At 43.6% G+C, this 19,886-nt stretch overlaps 1 protein-coding gene across 1 annotated transcript; it reads left to right on the top strand.

Moving 5' to 3' along the window:
• Window positions 1–35: 35 nt before the first annotated feature.
• agpat3 (1-acylglycerol-3-phosphate O-acyltransferase 3) lies at window positions 36–18,116 on the top strand. Its single transcript, XM_056579440.1, has 10 exons — window positions 36–321; window positions 6,985–7,042; window positions 7,163–7,397; window positions 8,233–8,402; window positions 8,913–9,074; window positions 10,008–10,161; window positions 11,830–11,932; window positions 12,777–12,852; window positions 13,415–13,613; window positions 14,203–18,116. Exons 3-10 carry the CDS (start codon window positions 7,220–7,222, stop codon window positions 14,292–14,294), a joined length of 1,134 nt encoding a protein of 377 aa, XP_056435415.1. The 5' UTR covers window positions 36–321; window positions 6,985–7,042; window positions 7,163–7,219; the 3' UTR covers window positions 14,295–18,116.
• The last annotated feature ends 1,770 nt before the right edge of the window (window positions 18,117–19,886 follow it).

Below are 19,886 nucleotides of genomic sequence, written 5' to 3'. Positions count from 1 at the left end.
ATCTATCTTATCTCCGTATTAGATTTCATGCAATAACAGCCTGGATATCACACCGGAGTTGCTCTAAAAAGTTGCTAAACGTTATCGAATGAATGAGGGGCGGACCGGATGTTGTCCGTCTTCTCTGATTCGCTTTGGGGGCAGTATGGTGTTGTAACCGGCAAACATAGCACTATAAACACTGAATTTGGTTTGAATGTCCGAATTGGGACATAGCCACGTTAAGACCCCTGGCCTGAAGGAAAGAGCCTAGCGCCAGACCGTGTATATTCCTAAGCAGAGGCTGGAGCGACTCGTCCCACTCTCTGACGGATACTGAAGGTAAGCGACGCTGCCGCTGGGTCCTCACGGTCAGCTAACCGCTGAGCTAACCGGCCTTGCTGCATGCTTTTCTACAAACGCAGGGTGTCTCGTTCGAATATTGCGATGTAGACGTATGTGTTGTCCAGAACAACGGTTTGACACAAACTAGTCAGTGTGTTGAACTGAGGAGAATCCCCTTTAAATTAAATGTATTGGACAGCATCAATCGTGTTAGCCCGGCTAACCGATCTTAGCCCTGGCGTCCTGTGCACCAGCTGCAGTCCTACAACAGGCATTCACCTTTTTATATACCAGTAAAGACTGTGATAAAGGATGACCTCTCTCTCTCCAATCACTTATTGAAGCCCGCTTGCTTCTATGTTGGTTTATTCAAATGTGTTCAACCAATCTGCATGAACCATGCATCTATCGGGTGAAGAAAGTTGCTACCGCGGTTGCTACTTGCTTATGCTACTTCCGATATTCTTGAAGATAGATGCCCTGGAGTGTTTTTTAAAGTTGATGTTGAGGCATTTTAAATTGGCATATTTGTCCAAAGGAAACATCGAAATATGTAACAACTAAAATTCACTTGAAGCAACAAAAAGTGATAATTGACGTGTGAATAAACTGCACAGGACGCAGGTGTTCGGGGCTGTCTTGGGTCCTCTCGTCGGGTTTGACCATACAGTATGGGACACGTATTATTATTTTTTGATATTTTTTTGTTTACAATTGCGGTACTCCTAATCCTTGATCCCTATTTAATGACATGACTTGCTGACAGTTTGCAGTAACACTGGGTGATTTAAGTAATGCGAGGAAGTGATTAAGAAACATAAAATGGCACTGTGGGGTAAAGAAGCATGTGCATTGAGATATAATTTGAAAATGGACTACGGCACCATATCAGATTTCTTATTAACTTATTGCAATAATAAAGAGCATGGCTTTCCCTGCACCCCCGGCAGCATATGCGCTGGTTGGCCGAGGCTTGACGTGCACAGTGTCGCACCACCGGCGGGTTACTACAGTTCACTAACGTCTGCTGTTCTTTGGCCAAGGTTAACTTTGCTCTAGTTTGAACCAGCATTGCTGTATGTGCGATTAACACAGAGGCAAGTATAATGACCGATCTGTGCTTAATCAATGGGGGGTTATTTCAGTAGTAAATGGTTTAATTATTAAGCATTTCTTTGTAAAATAGGAAAAAATATACATTTGGTGTATTATTATTTTGTATAGCATCGTGTATTTTCGACCAATATTGCCTTGTTTATTGTGTGGTGCTGCAGATACTAGTTCTGTACTATGTGTGTATTTGTACGATATCCAGAGTTTGGACATATACGATAATGTTCACCTACAGGGGGTGAGGGGGGACGGTTGGTCTGGTAAGGGTACAAAGCAATGTCTTGTCCATGAGGCTCTAGTGCCCTCGGTGATCATGAAAAGTGGCTTAGACTTAATGTCTGCTCTGTGGTGATATGTTGGAACTTATCATTTTAGCCTCCTAACAAACAGCCAATGCTCGTTGAATGTAGGCTTATTTTTTTAAGCACATGGTTTTTGATTATCTGTTGTTTCAACTAGGCATCTTATGGCAAGTTTATTTGAATAGCACCATTCTTACACAAGACCATTCATAGTGCTTTACAAAGGAAGAAATCTGTTAATCTTAGAACTAACATTAAGCTAGTATGTCAAAGGTTATCTTCATTCATTTATGATGATTATGAAACGGCCTGTTCCCTCGAAGACTGCTTATCTTAAGCGGAACAGTTAAAAGCAGTTGGGGTCCAAGAGATGACTAATGTACTTATTTTTGTTGCAACAATAGTTGGCAGAACTTCAATGTGTGTTTAACCATATTCCCCCGCTTACTTATATTTGTGATACACATTCTAAACGGCTTTAGGCTAATTCTTGTTCAGCAATGCTATCTGAATCGTGTGATTTGTTTTAATGGAATGTGCCACCTGTGTATATTGCTGAATTATATTACATCACTGGTGTATGATTTATGCTTATGCTTACCCAGGTGACTCGTTTGTAATATTGAGTCCCTTGGGTAAAAACACTTAAGACAGTGGGCATTATGTGGAATATAAAATAGTATCCATTTGTTGAGTTTTGTAGCTTACAAAGTGGTTAATGAATCATAAAACATACGTGTTTTTTTTATATTTTAAATGGATTTTACAAATGTCCTCCTCCACTAAAAGGAATAACCCAGTGAAACTGAATTAACCTTGTCTGACGCCATAAAAAGAAATGGGTCTAGGAGGTTTCCAACACCTCCAACAAAGGGAACCGAAATGACCCTGGCCTGACTTTGTATTTGTCAGACCTTTTAAGAAACAAGCAATATTGCTTTAATGCTTTTAGTGGATTGATGCAAGTAAGGACAACAAGCCAACATACCTTTTTCGAAGGCAAAAAAAGATGAGAACAATGAAAGATATGTGAGCTGTCAAAAACTGTAATGCTGACTATTTCAAAATTATTTGTTCTCCGCTCTCATATCGTCATATGCTAAAGTCATCTTGGAACTATGGAAATAGGCTTACATGAAGAGTAATGAGGAACCCTATATTCTACAGATCGGGTCTCTTCTACATCAACCTGCACTGTCCAAGCATTCAAATTAGCCATTGACAGAGGGCTAGCGTCACCAGCATATCACCGGCAACCCCCCCGGTGCATTCCCACATGGGACTTGTAGTCTAAATGACCTTGACAGTCACAATACATTTCCATCTGCATTCCTACAGGGCCTCAAGGCCTAGCAAGTAGCAATGCTTCCTCTGGCCTTTGATGTGGCGTTAGAAAGATACCTTGACCCACTGGATATTCCTAATACCTTTTGACAAGCCATGACACTCGGCTTGACTGAATCAAACTGGACATTGGTCCTGTTTTGTTAGACTCCAAAAACCCATTTTATGGATTTGGACTTCAGCTTGCATGACGGACCAACTCTGAGGAAAACTTTGTAGGAGAAGCCTTGATTGTTGAATGTTAATTCTGGAGCTCTTGATAATTACTTTAAGGGTGAAATTTCAAGGGATTATCAATAAAAAGTACTGGTTTTGTTTGATGCAGTCCACCTCAGAGAAAAAAATACAAATACTTAAAGAGCACCCATTTTTTATTTTTTATGACCTATAAACGTTGTTATAATGATTTATTGTCATATTTAACCATACTGAAGTGTCAAATAATGACGTACATGCATTTAGACGTATTCCCTGCTGACTGTCTGGGGTGGCTGTGAAGAGTGCTAAACACTAGGGTCGCCATTCCCTTGTTGAAATTTCAGGGATTTATCGATGTAGAACAATCCGGGTTTTCCATGTATAGCAGAGATGGATTGTGATAGCCGTTTTTATCTTATTTTCTACCTGGTAGTCATAGGTGCTGCCACGCTGACTCCGCCCTTGTACTGGAGGGTCCAGCCCTCTTGGTCAACGGTAATGAAGGGTGACATATCCAGGGTGCCTGTACCTTGCTAATCAGGCCTAATCTCATCCTCTGGATTAGTGGAAGGGAATGCATGGAAGATACCGCTTACAATTCCAAAAGCAAGCTACCACCTATCCACCAAACAGTGTTTTGTGGACTCTATTGAAGGGCCTACACTAAGTTATTTGTTCTATTTCCCGTGTAAAATTGGGGCGGCCGTGTTTTTGGATTATTCCCCCACCTGCGCTCTTAACCTGCCGTCTGGGATCTTGGCGTTCCCAAATCCACTCCTGTGCTGATTGAGCACTTCCACCACTGGGATCTTACCTCGTTCTTGCTGTCATCATCATAATCTCGCCCTCCCGGTTTCCTTCTGTGAGATTAACATGGCCGCGAAGCAGGACAGACTGTGACTTTCCCTCGTACCGTTCCCCCGTTTTGTCGCTTGATCTATTTAATCAAGTTTTCCCGTGATTCGAGGTTGGTATACTATACGGAGCCAAAATGCTGAACCAGAGTGCTGTGATGATCTTCACTGGGATCTGTGGGGCATTGGTGGTAATGGCCATTGCCTACTACGTCTACTGGTAAGCATAAAGGAAGAGGAGGTTTGGCCTCCTACCAAAGGCCTGGGTACCGCTTTTCAATTGAAATTCTGAAGATTGCTTGTTTTTTATGTATTAAATGTGGCCTGTCAAGCTACCTTTTTATAACCCGTGACAACTTCTTCGCTTGGTGTTTTCACGAAGGAGCTGATTATTATGGCAGTCGATTAATATTTTCTTTTAAATTACCTAATTTGGAAACTCCAACGGTGTCGCTGCCAAAACTGTGCAAGAACAGTGAATGCCTGGTTTTCCCTGCTACGACCGTTTCAGCCTTATCAGTGCTGTAAGCCACACTAGACAATGCTACATGGGATTGGTTGCTATGGACGCTGTATCCATGTGATGTGGAACAGAACCAGCTGTCTCCACTTTAAGAAGCTTTCAACCACTCTGCGTCTCTTTCTTATCTTCCCTTTTAGACTGAGCACAGAGACATAAATTGTGAAGAAAAAGATTCCGAGGCAGCTACCTGGCTGACGCTACCTGCTTGCTCGACTAGTCTTCAGCTGCCTGCCATCTTTTAACTCCCTGTCAAAACGTTAGCATCTAGCTTTGCAGGGTTTGGCACGCGGCTAGGCCTTGGGCATGCAATTTCTTGTCTCAAAATCCTAAATCTTCTAACATTTGTATTTGTCCTTCTTGTGACATCTTTTTTTTTCTTCAGATACTGGCTTCTATTGAATCTAGTATATTTAATATCTACCAGGCACTCACCCACTCCTCTAAAGTACTGTTTGTTATTGCCTTTTATTCAAATAAATCTTTAATTTAACAACCTTGCAGTGGGAACTTGCTTGGATGTTTAATACTTTGCAGTATCAGTGGTTCCGAGAATCAATGGATCCTTCTGTGATTCTTCCTCAAGTAGTCCTTCCGTTTTCTACTCCTTTTGAGGCTTGTCTCTAGAACGTGTGGGATGAGGAAATTACACTTTCCAATTGAAGAAATGATTTGCATCAACAGATGCATGCTCGTGAGTTTTCCCCGAAGGCCTGAGCGCACCTCAAACCTTCAGAGAATATGTAAACCGTAGGTTGCAGTCAATAAATTGCATAGGGACAAGATCCTCCTTTAGGGATATTCTCCTAGTTTTGCCTCAAGGAATTATTGAAGTACGTTCTTTCTTTGTAACATTATATAGCTTTGGATAGTTTACCTTTTTTAGATCTTCAAGTGGGTGGATCTGAATCTGTCTCTAGTCCTCCCACTCTGTCTCGGCCTATAAATTGCCTTCGCTGAAACATGATGCTTTAAAGAGTAACGACACTAGGTCCAACTTTGCATGCTTCGTGAACCCACCTATCCGCGGCACAATAGAAACACACCCTCATAAAAATAACACTGCATTGCAAAGAAGCAAACCGCTCATGCTCAATTTAAAGGAATTAATTTAGGACTAAGAATTACAAACTTCCTTTTTGACACATTCGTTTTTATAATCTCCTTCAATGCAGGCCTTATATTTATTGGATATGTTTTGATCAGTTATTTTCCAGTGTATGCCAGAATGAAAATAAACATCTGCTGCTTGGATTAGGGCATGCGTATTAGACCAGATAGCTATACGATTAGTACTACTGAGTAGCTCAACTTTAAGTATTGCTCATCCTCTACAATGGAATTATTCTTATTCTTTAAAACATTACCAGGATCAAGATTAAAATATGGGTTGTACAGCACCCTCCCTACCCCAGCGTGCTCTTTTTCTCTACGAGGCGGTAGGACTTCACAATTAATGACATATTCATCGAGCTCACGATTTTGGCCTCTGATGCATACATCTAATTTAATACACACGGGCCGTCGTATACAAATCTCAGCACAAACAATTGCTCAGCTCAACACAATAGCTGCCAGGTAATCAATATAATTTGTCATTATCTTGCAGTCCTAGAAGGCTGGCAGCATGGGTCTTGGTCTTGCATGCTACCACAGTTTGAAAGTTTCCCTGCAGACCAGTGCAGGTTGATGGGGTCACTTGCTGGTTGATGGTGACCGCAGGGCCTGTGCTGCAGTCGGACAAGGGAGGAAATCAAATAATAACTAAACGGATGGATGTCCCTGTTATGGGCTTGGAAGGGAATATAATGAGGGGGTAAGAAAGGTGATGATCACCAGTGGGAGGGGGACGTATCAAGAACTCAGTCAACTGGATCGTTATGGTTTCACCTGCGGCAGCGGTGGAGATCTTGTGTGGCGTTATTAATGTGTGTGCCGTGGGTGTATTCTTAAGTGCTACATTGAGCCGCGGCGCTGAAGAAGGTGCAGTGTTTCATGTTTTGATCTGCTATGAAATGTTTTATCATACTAGGCCAATTCAAATGCAAGGTTTTTTCTCTGGCTTTTCCTTCGGTTGCTAGATGCTTCCACTATGGTCTCCACGCATTATTTTCTAAAGGGGAAACCTGTACAAATGTTTTGCAATTTTCATAATTTGTATCACACTGTTGTCAGGTTCTTTTTGTAGTAGAAACTGTGTGTGTTTTGCCGACAATGTAGTCACGGTATAGAAGAAGAGGGAAGGGATTTAGCTTGCAGGGGTTTCTTGTGTAATATTTGCTCTTCACATACCGTACAGCTAACCTGTCTCCCCTTGTTCTGTCCCCAGGTCTGTACTACTGTCCGAAGGCCCCTGCAAGCGAGGATTATAAAACGACCCCACCGTGGTAAGTTGTAGTTTACTATTACTTGTGGATCCATGCACAAATCTCTTGTCTGGGGTCCAACATTCTGTGTCTCTCTGTCCCTCTCTGTCTCACTCTGTGCGCGTGTGTTTCGCCTGGCAGGTCGGCCGGCAGAGTGTGTAGAGAGGAGCCTAGCTGGGCTCCCTGGGCTCCACCACCATGGGTCTGCTAACCTACCTGAAGAGCCTCTTCATCCTGCAGCTGCTGATGGGCTTCGTGTTCGTCGTGAGCGGCCTCATCATCAACTTCATCCAGCTCTGCACCTGTGTCCTCTGGCCCTTCAACAAGCAGCTGTACCGCCGGATCAACTGCCGGCTCTCCTATTCTCTCTGGAGCCGTGAGTGTCCCAACGCCTCACCCACACACACACACGTCTGGAGGGGGGGGGGCATGGGAGGCATGGGAGGCATGCACCCAGCAGGGTACTTGGAAAGTTATTTGAGGCCAATGCGACGAGCCGTCTGTCGGAACAGGTCTGTTCTTCGAGTCGCACCGCAGGGTAATATCTGCGTTTTTTCCGCTGCGATGGCAGTTGGTTTTAGGTGTCTTGAATGTTAAAACATTACGTATAGTAACGGGATTGTGTTCTCATGAAAATAACTTCCTTAAACAAGAGCTTATGTCAACTAAGTACATTTCATTGGCACTCTGTATGGGCTAATGCATGCACTTCAGAATTTAACGTCAGTGTTGACAGTCAGTAAGTGGTACATTTATTTAAAGTCTTCCAACTGTAAGGGCCATGATTGGTGTACTCTATAACCTGTGGGTTCGGTGTGCTGAATAAATGTCATCTTGGCCAACAGCAGCCCTGCTCATGATCTATGGAAGATAGGCCTTACTAGATGGATTTCTATGAGTATTTTTAGATTTTGCAGATCACTTCAGGTCACCACTAAGTAAGGATAACAACGTGGTTTAGCACAAGAAAGAAACTCATCTTCTTCTTCTGCTTTATATGGAACCTTCTTCTGCTTTAGCTGGCCAAAACATGATTACATCTATCACCAGGGCACCCGCTGAAGCTGCTATATTCGTGCCTCATGATTGATCATGGTCCTCAAGTAGAACTTTCTGAAAAACCTCTTGAGTCGAGTTGTACTCGTACAAACAGTAATTATGGCTAGCCCTCAAACAAGGTGTAATGACGCTTTCATCTTCCCCTGCCTCAGAGCTGGTGATGCTTCTGGAGTGGTGGTCAGGCACGGATTGCACGCTCTACACAGACCAGGCCACGGTGGACTTATTCGGCAAAGAGCACGCCATCATCATCCTCAACCACAACTATGAGATCGACTTCCTCTGTGGCTGGACCATGTGTGAGAGATATGGCATCCTAGGGGTGAGTGTACACTGTGTCTCTCGCCCTCCCCAGGTCTTGTTTTAGTTTGCCTGATAATTAGTGCCGTCAGTTAAACGGGTTATTAACGGCGTTAACGCAAATCAATTTTAACAGCGTTCATTTTTTTTATCGCGCGATTAATGCAATTCTTTTTTTTTTTTCTTTGGCTCAAAACAAAGAAGCAGTAGCCTGACTACTATGTTCAAGGCAGTATGTTTGTATGTTCATTGTTTAATTGCAATATAGGCTTTTTTTTTGTATCGTCCTGTTCTGATCAGTATATGCCAATGTTGTTATCAATCAAAAAGCATTTGCACTGGCACTGCTGATAATAAATCCCACCTATATACCCTTTTCAAAGGAAGAATGTGAATTGGACTTCACATCTTTTTTAAGTGGCTGGATGAGATCAAGACTTGGCTGTGTACATAAGTGTACATGTAATTTATTTCGAACGAAAACTACCGAAGTTGAAATGGCATTAATTTGTGTTTTTTATCTTGCACGCAGAGTTCAAAGGTGTTAGCCAAACACGAGCTACTGAAGGTGCCTCTGATTGGCTGGACCTGGTACTTCCTGGAGATCGTCTTCTGCAAGAGGAGGTGGGAGGAGGACCGGGACACAGTCTTCAAGGGTCTGGACGCGTTGAAGGACTACCCAGAGTTTATGTGGGTAGGTACATGGACGTCTGATGAAAGAAAAAGGTTCCTTCTGAAATGGAAGTTGTTTACTTTCTCACGTAGTTAGGTTTAGGACATGGTTAGGGTATCCACGCCAAAGAAAAACTTAGGCTATGAAAAGGGTGGGTTTTGGTGGATTGACGCAAAGGATTCTCTTTCCATTGAACATGTTTGAACAACATTCGGTGGAACCAGTTTTTTTTTTTACACCTCCGTCCTTATAGTAACCACCAGCTGTATTCAAAACGACTCGGCAGGAGGCAAACTGTTTATTTTGCCTTCAGGACATGCACAAACTGCAGGGTTCGGGCCAGTGCATATTTCATCTTGTGCACTTCAAAAAAATTGGTTTTCCTGCTGTGCTTTGATATGGTTAAAAAAAAGACCTCGGATGAAAGATAAGGTCAGGAGAACGGACGTACAGAGCATCTCTTTGGTTGACCGTGTGTCCCAGTATTAGGGTTTTATATTTGTATTAACATAAAAGCAAGTCTCTGGATGTTTCTAGGTCAGTAGGGCTCCTGTATTCACTTCTAACCCACTCCCTAGAGGTGTGCAAGACCCATCGGGTCATTTTGTATATTTTCTGTAAAAGATGTCTTGTCTCCTCGCTCTCGGTTCTGGCCTGCCTTGTGGAGATTAGGCAAATCGCTGGTTGATCTGATTACCAGGCCCCAAAGTCGTACATCAAGTCACGTCGCAGTGACATGGCTTTCGAGGGCAGCCCGAGCTATTTACGACACGCTTTATCTCCAAGACGATGACTTAGTTACAACAGACGGTTTTGTTAAGGCTCTATTAAGTATTGTGTAATTGATCGTTGGTAAAGCTTGTTTAGGGGGCACTGGGAAACAGCGAAAGCAAGCCAGTGATGTCTCTGTCTGGCCGTCTATTTATTACAAGTCTTTTTATTCCCTTTTGGTAGTTCCTGCTGTACTGCGAGGGGACCCGCTTCACGGAGAAGAAACATGAGATCAGCATGCAGGTGGCAGAGAGCAAAGGACTGCCCCGACTCAAGTACCACCTCCTCCCCCGAACCAAAGGCTTCACTACCACCCTGCAGTGTCTCAAGGGCACAGGTGAGACACATACGCACACAAGTACATGTGAATATAAACGAAAGCCCCTAACCTTTGTTGTGCTGGCCTGAATTTGTCATTTTAAAGCCGCATTCAAACCAAAAGCAAAGCGCAGTTTCATTTTGCGTTACACGTGTGAGTTTGACGGTGTCAACCGCAAGCATAAAGAGGCTTATCTCGCGTAAACACCAGCGCTGCTTTTCACCAGCCATGGCCGAGATGGACACTATTCAGCTCTGTACTTGTGCCCAAAGCCGTCGGGTGTAGGTTCAAAACACTGTCGGGAGGCCGACACGACTCGGTGAATAGTACCTTCGTCTCCAGAAGCCGCGCCTGGATGACGACCGCTTTGGTTTTTCGATCATGACTTCAGGATGTGACGGTGGCTGAGAGAACCTCAACGCTGACTGGCTTTCATGAAGCGGCTTCGTGGGAATTCAGCTTCAATGTTTTTAACGGATTTGTGTCGTTCAAACCGGCGGAAGGCCCGGCCAGAATGTGCCGTCTCATCGCGACTATGAATTGAATTTGTATGTTATCTTATCTAATCGAAAATTAATATTTAATTAAAGTGTGAACACAATCTTTTAGGCCTCGGATAATCTTTTTTTCCGAATGAATATTTAAATATTCTTAGAAAGAAGTCCTAGTTCGGTTACCACAGAGCTTTAATGTAGCCTCCAATTTTCCGAAGTCACTAGTTCCATAGTATGACAGTAGCCAAACTTGAATTTAGCGAACGCTTTTATCCAAAGCGACTTACATTTGTCAGAAGAAAGAAACAATATATTGCTGTTGGTTCAGTAAAAATATTCATAAAAACAGGTGCTAAGTAGATATGATTACTTGGTTAACCAATTTCCTGTAAATACAACAAAAGGATAAGATGCTACACAATGCTATGTACTAAGGGCCTACTTCCAATCCTCCCAAATTAAATAAGTGGTTTGAATGCTGTGTTAAGGTTCTGATTGGTTTGCACGGCGGTACTGATACTATTCACACAACACGGGATTGCTGGTGACTGATCGCCATTAAAGGAAAATTCATCGCTAGAAATAGCCTTTGGTTTCCTGGTGTCCGCATTTAAACATTGAAATAGCTGCTAAATAAGTCAATTAGCAAAGCCTTTCTAAAACCAATGAACTCTCGCCTCAACCTCTTATTTCTATGGCCGCAACTGCCTAGTGGGAGTGCCCCCATCGAAGACCGACTCTTGGGCCAAACCTCAAGTATTTAATAATATTAGTCACCAGTTACTATAATATCTCTCCCTCGCTCTAGCCTGTTCTCAAACTGGAGGGCAGGTGTCAAAAGTGCTACTGAAGTACTCGTAACTCGAATAATGTTTGAGAATCCTAACACAAACTAACAAAGGATAACTCTGTCATCCCATGTTTGGCCAGGCTTTTTTGGTGATGGCGGCCGTTATCCATGGGATATTTGGACTAAATGTAACAACCTGCTACATGCGGTTTTCGAATATGCATGCGCAATTACACTAAACAATTTTTGAATAATAAATATTTTTTTCATGATTGAACATTCAAATCCCCAGAGATTTGAATGCCTAGTATTTGGATATCTGGGTTTAGATGTTGGCTCTACTCATTCCCATTGAGATGTCCCATGATGTATTAACCCTGTTGCATCCCTTGTTGTTCCCAGTTTCTGCCGTCTACGATGTGACACTCAACTTCAAAGACCAGCAGACACCAACTCTGCTGGGCATCGTGCAGGGCAAGAAGTACAAAGCTGACTTGAAGATCAAGTGAGTACGGTCTTCTCCCCCCCCCCCCCCCCTCCCCCCTTGTGTTCTGCTTGAACGATTAAGACTTGGTCGTCAAGTGGTCGGTGTCAGGGTGATGCATTAGTCTGCCAAAGCCCCCTCCCAAAGCCCATCTCATGTAGGGTTGCGTCCGATGGACATTATGCATAGTATGCCCCTTGAAGGCCAACAGCTCCGCAGGAAGGGGCTCTGAATCTTGGCTTGTGTCCTAACGCTCTTCAGGCCTCAACGGGCTTGAGGCCGTTAGTAATGTGAAAGCCAGTGACAGTTCCCCTCTCCCACCTCCCCTCTGAAAAGAGGCCTGAGGCAGGGAACAAGATGGAGGTGGGCCACAGGTGAAATTCAGGATTTAGTTGGCAAGCCGACGACATTTCGTACATTTCATTCCCCCTAAGAGCATTTCATTCCCTCTAAGAGCATATAGGAATTGCAGCTACTCAATCCAATAAAGTCGACTCAAAAATGATAAAAGTGCATTTGTTTTTGTTTTTTTTAATGAATCAAATAAGCTGCATTTGATTGGGAGCAGCCAAATACATGGTTAAGAATATCAAGTTTCCCTGGTGCCCGCCCGTCTAGCAAAGGCACGAGCTTGGTCAGGACTGTGCTAGAGACTAGGTAAAAGTTCACTGCAGCAAATAGACTTAATAGCAGGGCTCCCAGGTGGAGCTGTGGTGGCCAATAGGTTTTGTGGCGGCCTCCAGTGGTCAGAATGGCTATTACGGACTCTTCCACCCGCTCAGCAGTTCTGTGATCTTCTCTTGCTCTCCCCCTTTTTAGCTGACATATTCTCTTTCTCTTTCTCTCTCTCTCCCATCAACTCCAGGCGATTCCCTGTGGAAGAGATCCCAGAGGATGAGAAAGAGTGTGCCAGCTGGCTGCATAAGCTCTATCAGGAAAAGGTAAGGTCACATGGTGTTAAAGGGACCCAACAAGGAAGTTGGTCCATTTGATTTCAAGCCGTCAGCGTTTTCTTTTATTACTTGACCCCCCCCCCCCCCTTTTTAGTACATCCCGAAATTAAGGCTCTCACTGCTGTTCAGAAATGTGTCTTATGTTTTTCCTGTTATCAGCTAATTAGTGTGGCAGATGGTAATGCATCACAGACACTGCCACGCTCTCAGTTCCGCTGACTTTGGGTATCTCGTGGGGGGGCAGAGGAGCATGCTGGCATTTAGCTGTTCGCTAGGGCCTGGAGTTGGCATTCATGCAATCACGGAGATGTTCATCGCAGTTTGACATTTAAAATCTAAGCAATTATTTAAACAGCAGGCACAGGTCTGCTGTGATGCCTTACGCTGGTGCAAACACTTGAGGGGACCTCCAATAAGGAGCATGTCACCACGTATACCAAGATAGTGACGCAGGACTTAAAAGTGGTGTAGTAGCCCTTTTCTAGAAGTGTGGTGTTTCTTTGCTAATAAACTCTGTGCTGTCCCGTCCCGCTCCGGTGCCCCGGCGCAGGACGCCCTCCAAGAGCACTACCACAAGGAGGGCAGCTTCCCCGGGCCCACCATCATCCCTCCCCGACGCCTGTGGACGCTCCTCAACTTCCTGTTCTGGGCCACCCTGCTGCTCTCGCCCCTCATCAACTTCGCCTATGGCGTGGCAGTCAGCGGCTCGCCCCTCCTCATCATCGGCTTCCTCCTCTTCCTCATCGGAGGTAGGTGCCCGGCTCACGGCTTCAACAACACCCCCGTGCAGCTGGGGGGGGGGGGGGGGGGGGGGTCTTTCAACGTGGCGTCCATTCTACATTGCCGCCATGTCAATGGATGGGTTAGAGTGTTGCAATGAGCCGCAGTCTCAAATTCAACTCGTGCTTCCCCGGGTTGCAGGGTCGTGTTGCAACAATACTGTACAACAGTAGTGGGATTATGCTGCCTGATGCTGTACATATTCATGCGTTCCATTTAATTTATTTTCAATACGTTTCTGTATTAATGGGATAATTCCAAAGAAGAGCAAGTTAGTGGATTGAGGTATAATGCCTGTGTTGTAACACGTAGAGTAACTGTATCTCAGATGACTGTCTCGACACATGCCGCTCGTGTCTTGTGCCGACTGTTTGTTATTAATCTCTGCATGGCAAAACGGACAAAGCGTCTTAACAACTTGAGCTCTCGCCACTGTCTGACCTGCACTCGTGTTCCTCTAATCTTTCCTTATGCGTCCCCCCCCCCCCCCCCCCCCCTCATTCTTCTGCACATTTTCCCTCCCTCTCACTCTCTCTCGTCCTCTCTGCCTCTCCGCAGCCTCCATCGCTATCCGTCGTCTCATCGGTGTCACGGAGGTGAACAAGACGGGCTCCAGTTACGGCAACCCGGAGGCCAAGAAGCAAAACTAAAGCTCTTCATCCCCCTGGCCTCCCCTCCTTCCACCCCCCCCCCCCCCCCCTCTGGCCCCGCCCCCTCTGGCCCCGCCCATCCCCCCCCTCTCTGCGTGACCCAGTACACCGGAGTCCACTGGTCTGTAAGCGCCCCCTCTCCTCCCACCACCTCTGTTCTCCCATCGGGATGGGGCACTAAGGCTCAAACTAATGAATCAAATAAAAATCAAAGTTTTAAATAATAAATAATGTTAAATGACTTACATGAGACACGATAGAGGGAGAGAGAGATTGGGGAGGGGGAGAGAAAGAGAGAATTTAGACTGTCGACCTAGCTTCTCTGGAGTAGACGACGCAGGGATTAATAATAATCCCTTTAAGGACACACTCAAGAACGGGGGTGGGGGAGTGCTTGTACGCCCCCCCCCCTCCCCCGCCCCTCTCCCCTGAACGCCCCACCCACCCGAGTCGTGGACGGCCAATCCGTTTGCGGCGTTTCACCAGGCGCTCCACCTCCACCACAACGCCACGTCTGACGCCCCTCGCCCAACCTCGCCAGGAAGAAGGAAAGAACGACTTATCTTGGTGTCCCCAGGACATTCACCCTTCTGTTGTTGTTCTGTTCCTCATCCCAGCACACGGTTGAAGTTTTCCTGGTATTGTTTCGCTAACTGCGATGAGTAAAGGGCCTCAGTCCCACTGAGGGCTCGGCCCGGTTCCCCTTGTTGTGGTTGCGTCATGTGCGGGTATTTAATCAACCGTTAGGAACTCGGAACAGGCTCTGAGGTCTCTGGGGACCAGAGAAGGAAGCAGAGTTTTCGATAATGACGATAATGATTAAAGTATCCCGACAAGTAGTCAGTGGGCTTTCATTGGCAGTCACTGAGAACCATTTCTCATTTCCATTTGGCTATTCCCTCTCGACCTTGAAAAGCAATTGCATAAAGTGATTGCTCTTCATCCACCTGGTTTCAGCCCCAACCACGTCGAAATCTTAGTAAGATCTTTCAGCACTTGATTTATGTTGTCGGCAGTGTACTGGCAAGTGATACAATCTAATTGTAACATGTCATATGTAAGATAAAAAATCTTTATTGACATAAAATGTAAATGTATCTTTGGTATTCTGGCAACACATTAATATCTGTAAAATAAACAGTTCACGGTATAAAATAGCTACAACAGACCGCAAACAGCATGGAATTGACAGTGAAGAGCAACACGGCAGCAAACTACATAAAATACATTTTCAGCAGCAGCAGTTTACATGGGAGGGGGATGTTAGTTGATTATTTCCCTGTTTAGAATGGTCACAGCAGAGCACGCCAGTTATTTCTTGTACACATTTTCGCTTGCTAGTGGGACAGGGAGTGAATAGTGAAGGGGTAGGGTAATTTAGAAACCTGGGGGCACTATTTTGGTTATGGACCGATTGTATAGGTTCTGGAGTTGCAATTTTTTTGGCATCTGGTGATCTGGCTGGCCTGGGTGACAACCTCAGCTCCTTCATGTGTCTAACTGAGCAGTTCCCATACAAGGAGACCATGTTAAAGGTGAGACCACCGGCCTGTGTCCTGTTGACCCTAGGCTGCTGGCATTGAAGACCCCAGGTTCCTGCAATATATCTGCAAGAATAATATTCAAACCTTGCCTTAATTCAAGCTGGTTATGCAAAGGAGTGCTTATTTATCTTTGTCAACCCCTTATTTTCGTTCAATCAAGGGGAATATCCTTCTTTACCCACAGCAGCGATGTGTTGATCATTAGGGGGTCAGCATTGACTAATAACTGACTGCTGTTTTGTTTGAATAGGTAACTTAACGCTGCTCAGTAGTTAAATGAAAGCTGCATTTCATTTTATACCGTGCTATATGCAGCTCTATATATTACTGTTTTGTGTCCAATATCTCACTAAAAAAGCTCTCCGGCCGCTTCTGAAAACAGGTTTTAAGGCAGGTTTGAACTGTGACTAAATCGAGTTGCTGAACCCTACATGATCCGACCGCTTTGTCAAGTGACCACAGCGATTAGTTATAGGCTCTAGAGCCGCCATAGCCTTGTGTTCAGAAGAAGAGACGTTTTTGGAGTCATACAAGCCTCGATATTATTCATTGCTGGTTTTTTTTTATGCTTTCTGACGGCCAGACATTGAGCAGGGACATGGGGATGTAACGGGGAAGATGTTTTAATACATTTCAAATCGGGGTTGACAACCCGCTGCTTGATTCTGAAGTTTCTATAGAAACTCCCGCCATACATTCCTCCTCCACCATCAGCACCACCACACACACGCACCGGTCCGCTGTTCGCAACTTGCAATCAGAACATATTCAACGTAACTTATTTGCATCAATTGAAAAGAATCAACCCTAAGAACTCATGGAGGTTTATGTCGAGAATTCACTATTCCCTATTTTCCATCCCATTAAGCCAGCAAACTTGTGCGGTCCTGCCCCTCTTGCAGGTCTTCGATAGCTTTGTACAGTAGAGAGGGAAAGAATTAGACATTCGCTGGAGGGGTTTTATTTTGTACTGAAAGGGGGGGAATCCACGTCTAACTTAATATTTTTGTGTTCAGATTTCTTGAAAAGAAAAGCACTGCGATCCAACGTTGAATCTCGAAAGTAGTTACTTTAGTGGCACCTCGAGTCTTTTTTTTTTTTTTTAAGTCAAATTTGTATGGGTTTTATTTGATTAACTAAAATATTAAATAATTAAATCACATGATTCTCATGGCATCATTTGGGGTTATATGCGTTTTCAACTATGAATAGGTGCTTCCTTTTGAACAAAGAAAAATACAGCACTGTTTAAAATGAATTCGACTCAACTTTTCCTAACAGACGTCATTGCGCGACGGCGAGTATTGCTGACCTCTAGCGTCTCTAGCGTTGAACTACAGTTTTCCGAAGTTGGACTACAACAAGCGCTCTTTCGATCCATGCGTTCTTGTATGGATTTCAATCAGGTTGTCGCCAACAGTGAGAATCACTTTGGGCGGACTTGGCCAACGGGAATATTTTAGGCCACTTGAATCCCAATTCACATGAGAAAAAAAAGAGGCTCAACTTATGTTGAAGTTGAAATTAACTGCCCCCAAATGTTAAAGGAAATTTTCTCTGCAAAAAAAGAGAATCCGTAGAGGCCCCCGGTTTTTTGCTGATTACTTTTTTCTTTTCTAGTTTGGGACAGACCGTATAACGGTTGGCACACAGGAAGCGGAAGGGTCAAAAGTCAAAATTAAAATAGTCAAAAGTAACGCTTTGTAAACTATGTTATTATAGTAAACTAAAGAAAAAATATATTCTAGCTCTGAACATTTTCTTTTCTCAGCCGATTTTTTTTTAATAATACATAGCTATAATAACTGGTTGCTAGGAAGAACAAGCATTTTGTCTATGCAAGCACATTGGTGACTTGTAACTTCAGATTAAGATAACTGTAACTAGTCGTTTTGACATGTAACCAAGGGTAGTACTGCTACTCTTTAATCATAATTTAATTTATATTTTAGTGTCGTAACATTTATAATTCTTGGCTATGTGTAAACTCAACCAGCAGAGGTCACCAGCTAACCACTGCCCAGGCGCCCATTTTGAACATTCCACAATGCCTTTCAATTAGACAAAATAGTATTAAAAGTTGAATATTATGAAAAATATATAAATCACATCACTACCTAGCTTGCTTACTAATAATATAAGAAGAAGAATCACAACACCACCCAGAGTGCCCCTTTTTCCACTTGAGGTGCTAACTTGCAGAGGCGTGACCGGAGGGCCATTCAGGTAAACAAACGTTAAGCAGACTACACCTCAGCAGATTGATGATAATATTCATTAAACTGAACTCGTTCACATTCTGCACTGCTCACGGGTGAGGCTGAGAATATTAATAAACGGGGACAAGTCTTCAGGTATTATACTGGAGTCCTCTTTATTATCACTGAAACCCTCAAGCACTATCCTTGGGTCAAGCCTGAAATGTTGTGCCAGTTGTTTGATGCAAACCTCCTCATAATGGTCATCTAAGGGCACAGGGCAGTTTGTATCAACGTATCAAGCAAGTCTGTATAATGAGCTTTGTTCTCTGCTGTTGCACTTGGATGTCTGTTTGGTTTGAACCTGTGCTAATCCTGGTTGTGCACAAAACTACACTGTGCAGCTGCCTGCCTTTTTTCACCTGGAGTAGAATTGAAGAAATTAGTTGAATGTTTTTTCTCAGACTCTCTTAAACATCAGCTTTTTGAGTGTCATTCCTCTTTCTTGCAAGGTGGGTGAAAAAGTTGCGATTTCCTCTGATGCATAATACATGAATTCTAAACCAGATAGGAACTCATGTGTCTCAATTTTTCCATCAGGCCCCTGTACATAGCTTTGTCGTTCTCATCCCATGCATCTCAAGAGGCAGCAGAATGTTCCATTCAGCCTTCACCGTTCTGAAGCATGCTGGCAGCCCATCAAACATCAAGAACCCTCCCATTCTTCTGCAGATTCACTTGAAGTTGTGTTGTGGGACCTGTTTAGCTAGGGGGGTTAATTTTCGAAGATATCTGATTAGCTGGGATTTTCGAGCAATCTGATTGGTTAGGGTTTTCGAGTGATCGGATGAATTTGTGTCGCAAGACATATTACGCATCAACAGAGAGGGAAACCCTAAAACCTGTCCCTATAGTAGTAAACAGTGGCGTCACTAGGCTGTTTCACTAAAGCCCCGGATATTATCGAATTAGCCCCGAATCGTAACTTTTTTTTTTTAGCTTGCTTTACACTAGAAACAAACATGGGGATTCCAGGGGCATCTCAAAATAAAAGTAACTTAGTCCTTCTCGTCCATCTGGCAAGAGAATAAACGGTTTAAAAACATAACCACTCTTTACCACCTCAAGTGAATTAACCTATCCTATCCCCAGTCATATATATCTGGTATATATATATATATATATACATATAGGTAAGGTCTGTCTCACTTGTATTCATACTGGTAGTAAAACCCTAACCCTAGTACCAAAGTCTTGATCCAAAAACCCAACCATATATCCTGACTCTAATGAGAAATCCAAACCCCACTATAGCAAACTATAGAACCAAAAACCAAACCCTATAGTGTGACTATAATAGGAAACTCTAACCCTTATACCAATCTTCAGAACCTTAAAAGAACCACTCAAATCCAATCGGAATCCCTAACCTTAAACTTTATAACTCACACTTAACCTTTTAGTATACCTATCACTGTACTCTAACCCTTGTACTCTAATCAGTTACCTTTGTGGGACAGTAAAATAGGAACGGAACTTTAGTGAATAATTATCCATGATTTTTTTAATTTCCTCAAACAATAACAAGCAACGTTGAAACACTAATAAATGATATGGATACTTCGGTTTCTTTGCTTCAAGTGCACAAAATGCAGCACTATAGCTATAATAAGACCATTAATAAGTAAGGGGCATAGCTAAGGAGTTAACTTCAGCGCAACATTGAACCCTACCATCACCAACCCTGACAAAGGGATTCAAGATGAGAGGTGCTTCATTGCCAGTTCAAAGGTTTTGAATTATCTGTCATCTCAATAAAGTATTATTTCTGAGGGATAACTAAGGAGGGA

This window comes from Gadus chalcogrammus, chromosome 20 (assembly GCF_026213295.1).
Source record: "Gadus chalcogrammus isolate NIFS_2021 chromosome 20, NIFS_Gcha_1.0, whole genome shotgun sequence".
In the NCBI taxonomy this organism is placed as follows: domain Eukaryota; kingdom Metazoa; phylum Chordata; class Actinopteri; order Gadiformes; family Gadidae; genus Gadus; species Gadus chalcogrammus.
Note: the sequence above shows the minus strand (reverse complement) of the source record. Positions and strands in the feature narration are given on the sequence as shown.

Excerpts from the sequence above, each read along its gene's own strand:
- agpat3 (XM_056579440.1), top strand. The coding sequence starts at position 7,220 with ATGGGTCTGCTAACCTACCTGAAGAGCCTCTTCATCCTGCAGCTGCTG. Across the intron at positions 8,403-8,912 it reads AGAGATATGGCATCCTAGGG|AGTTCAAAGGTGTTAGCCAA; the intron begins GTGAGTGTACAC and ends TCTTGCACGCAG. Across the intron at positions 12,853-13,414 it reads ATAAGCTCTATCAGGAAAAG|GACGCCCTCCAAGAGCACTA; the intron begins GTAAGGTCACAT and ends GCCCCGGCGCAG.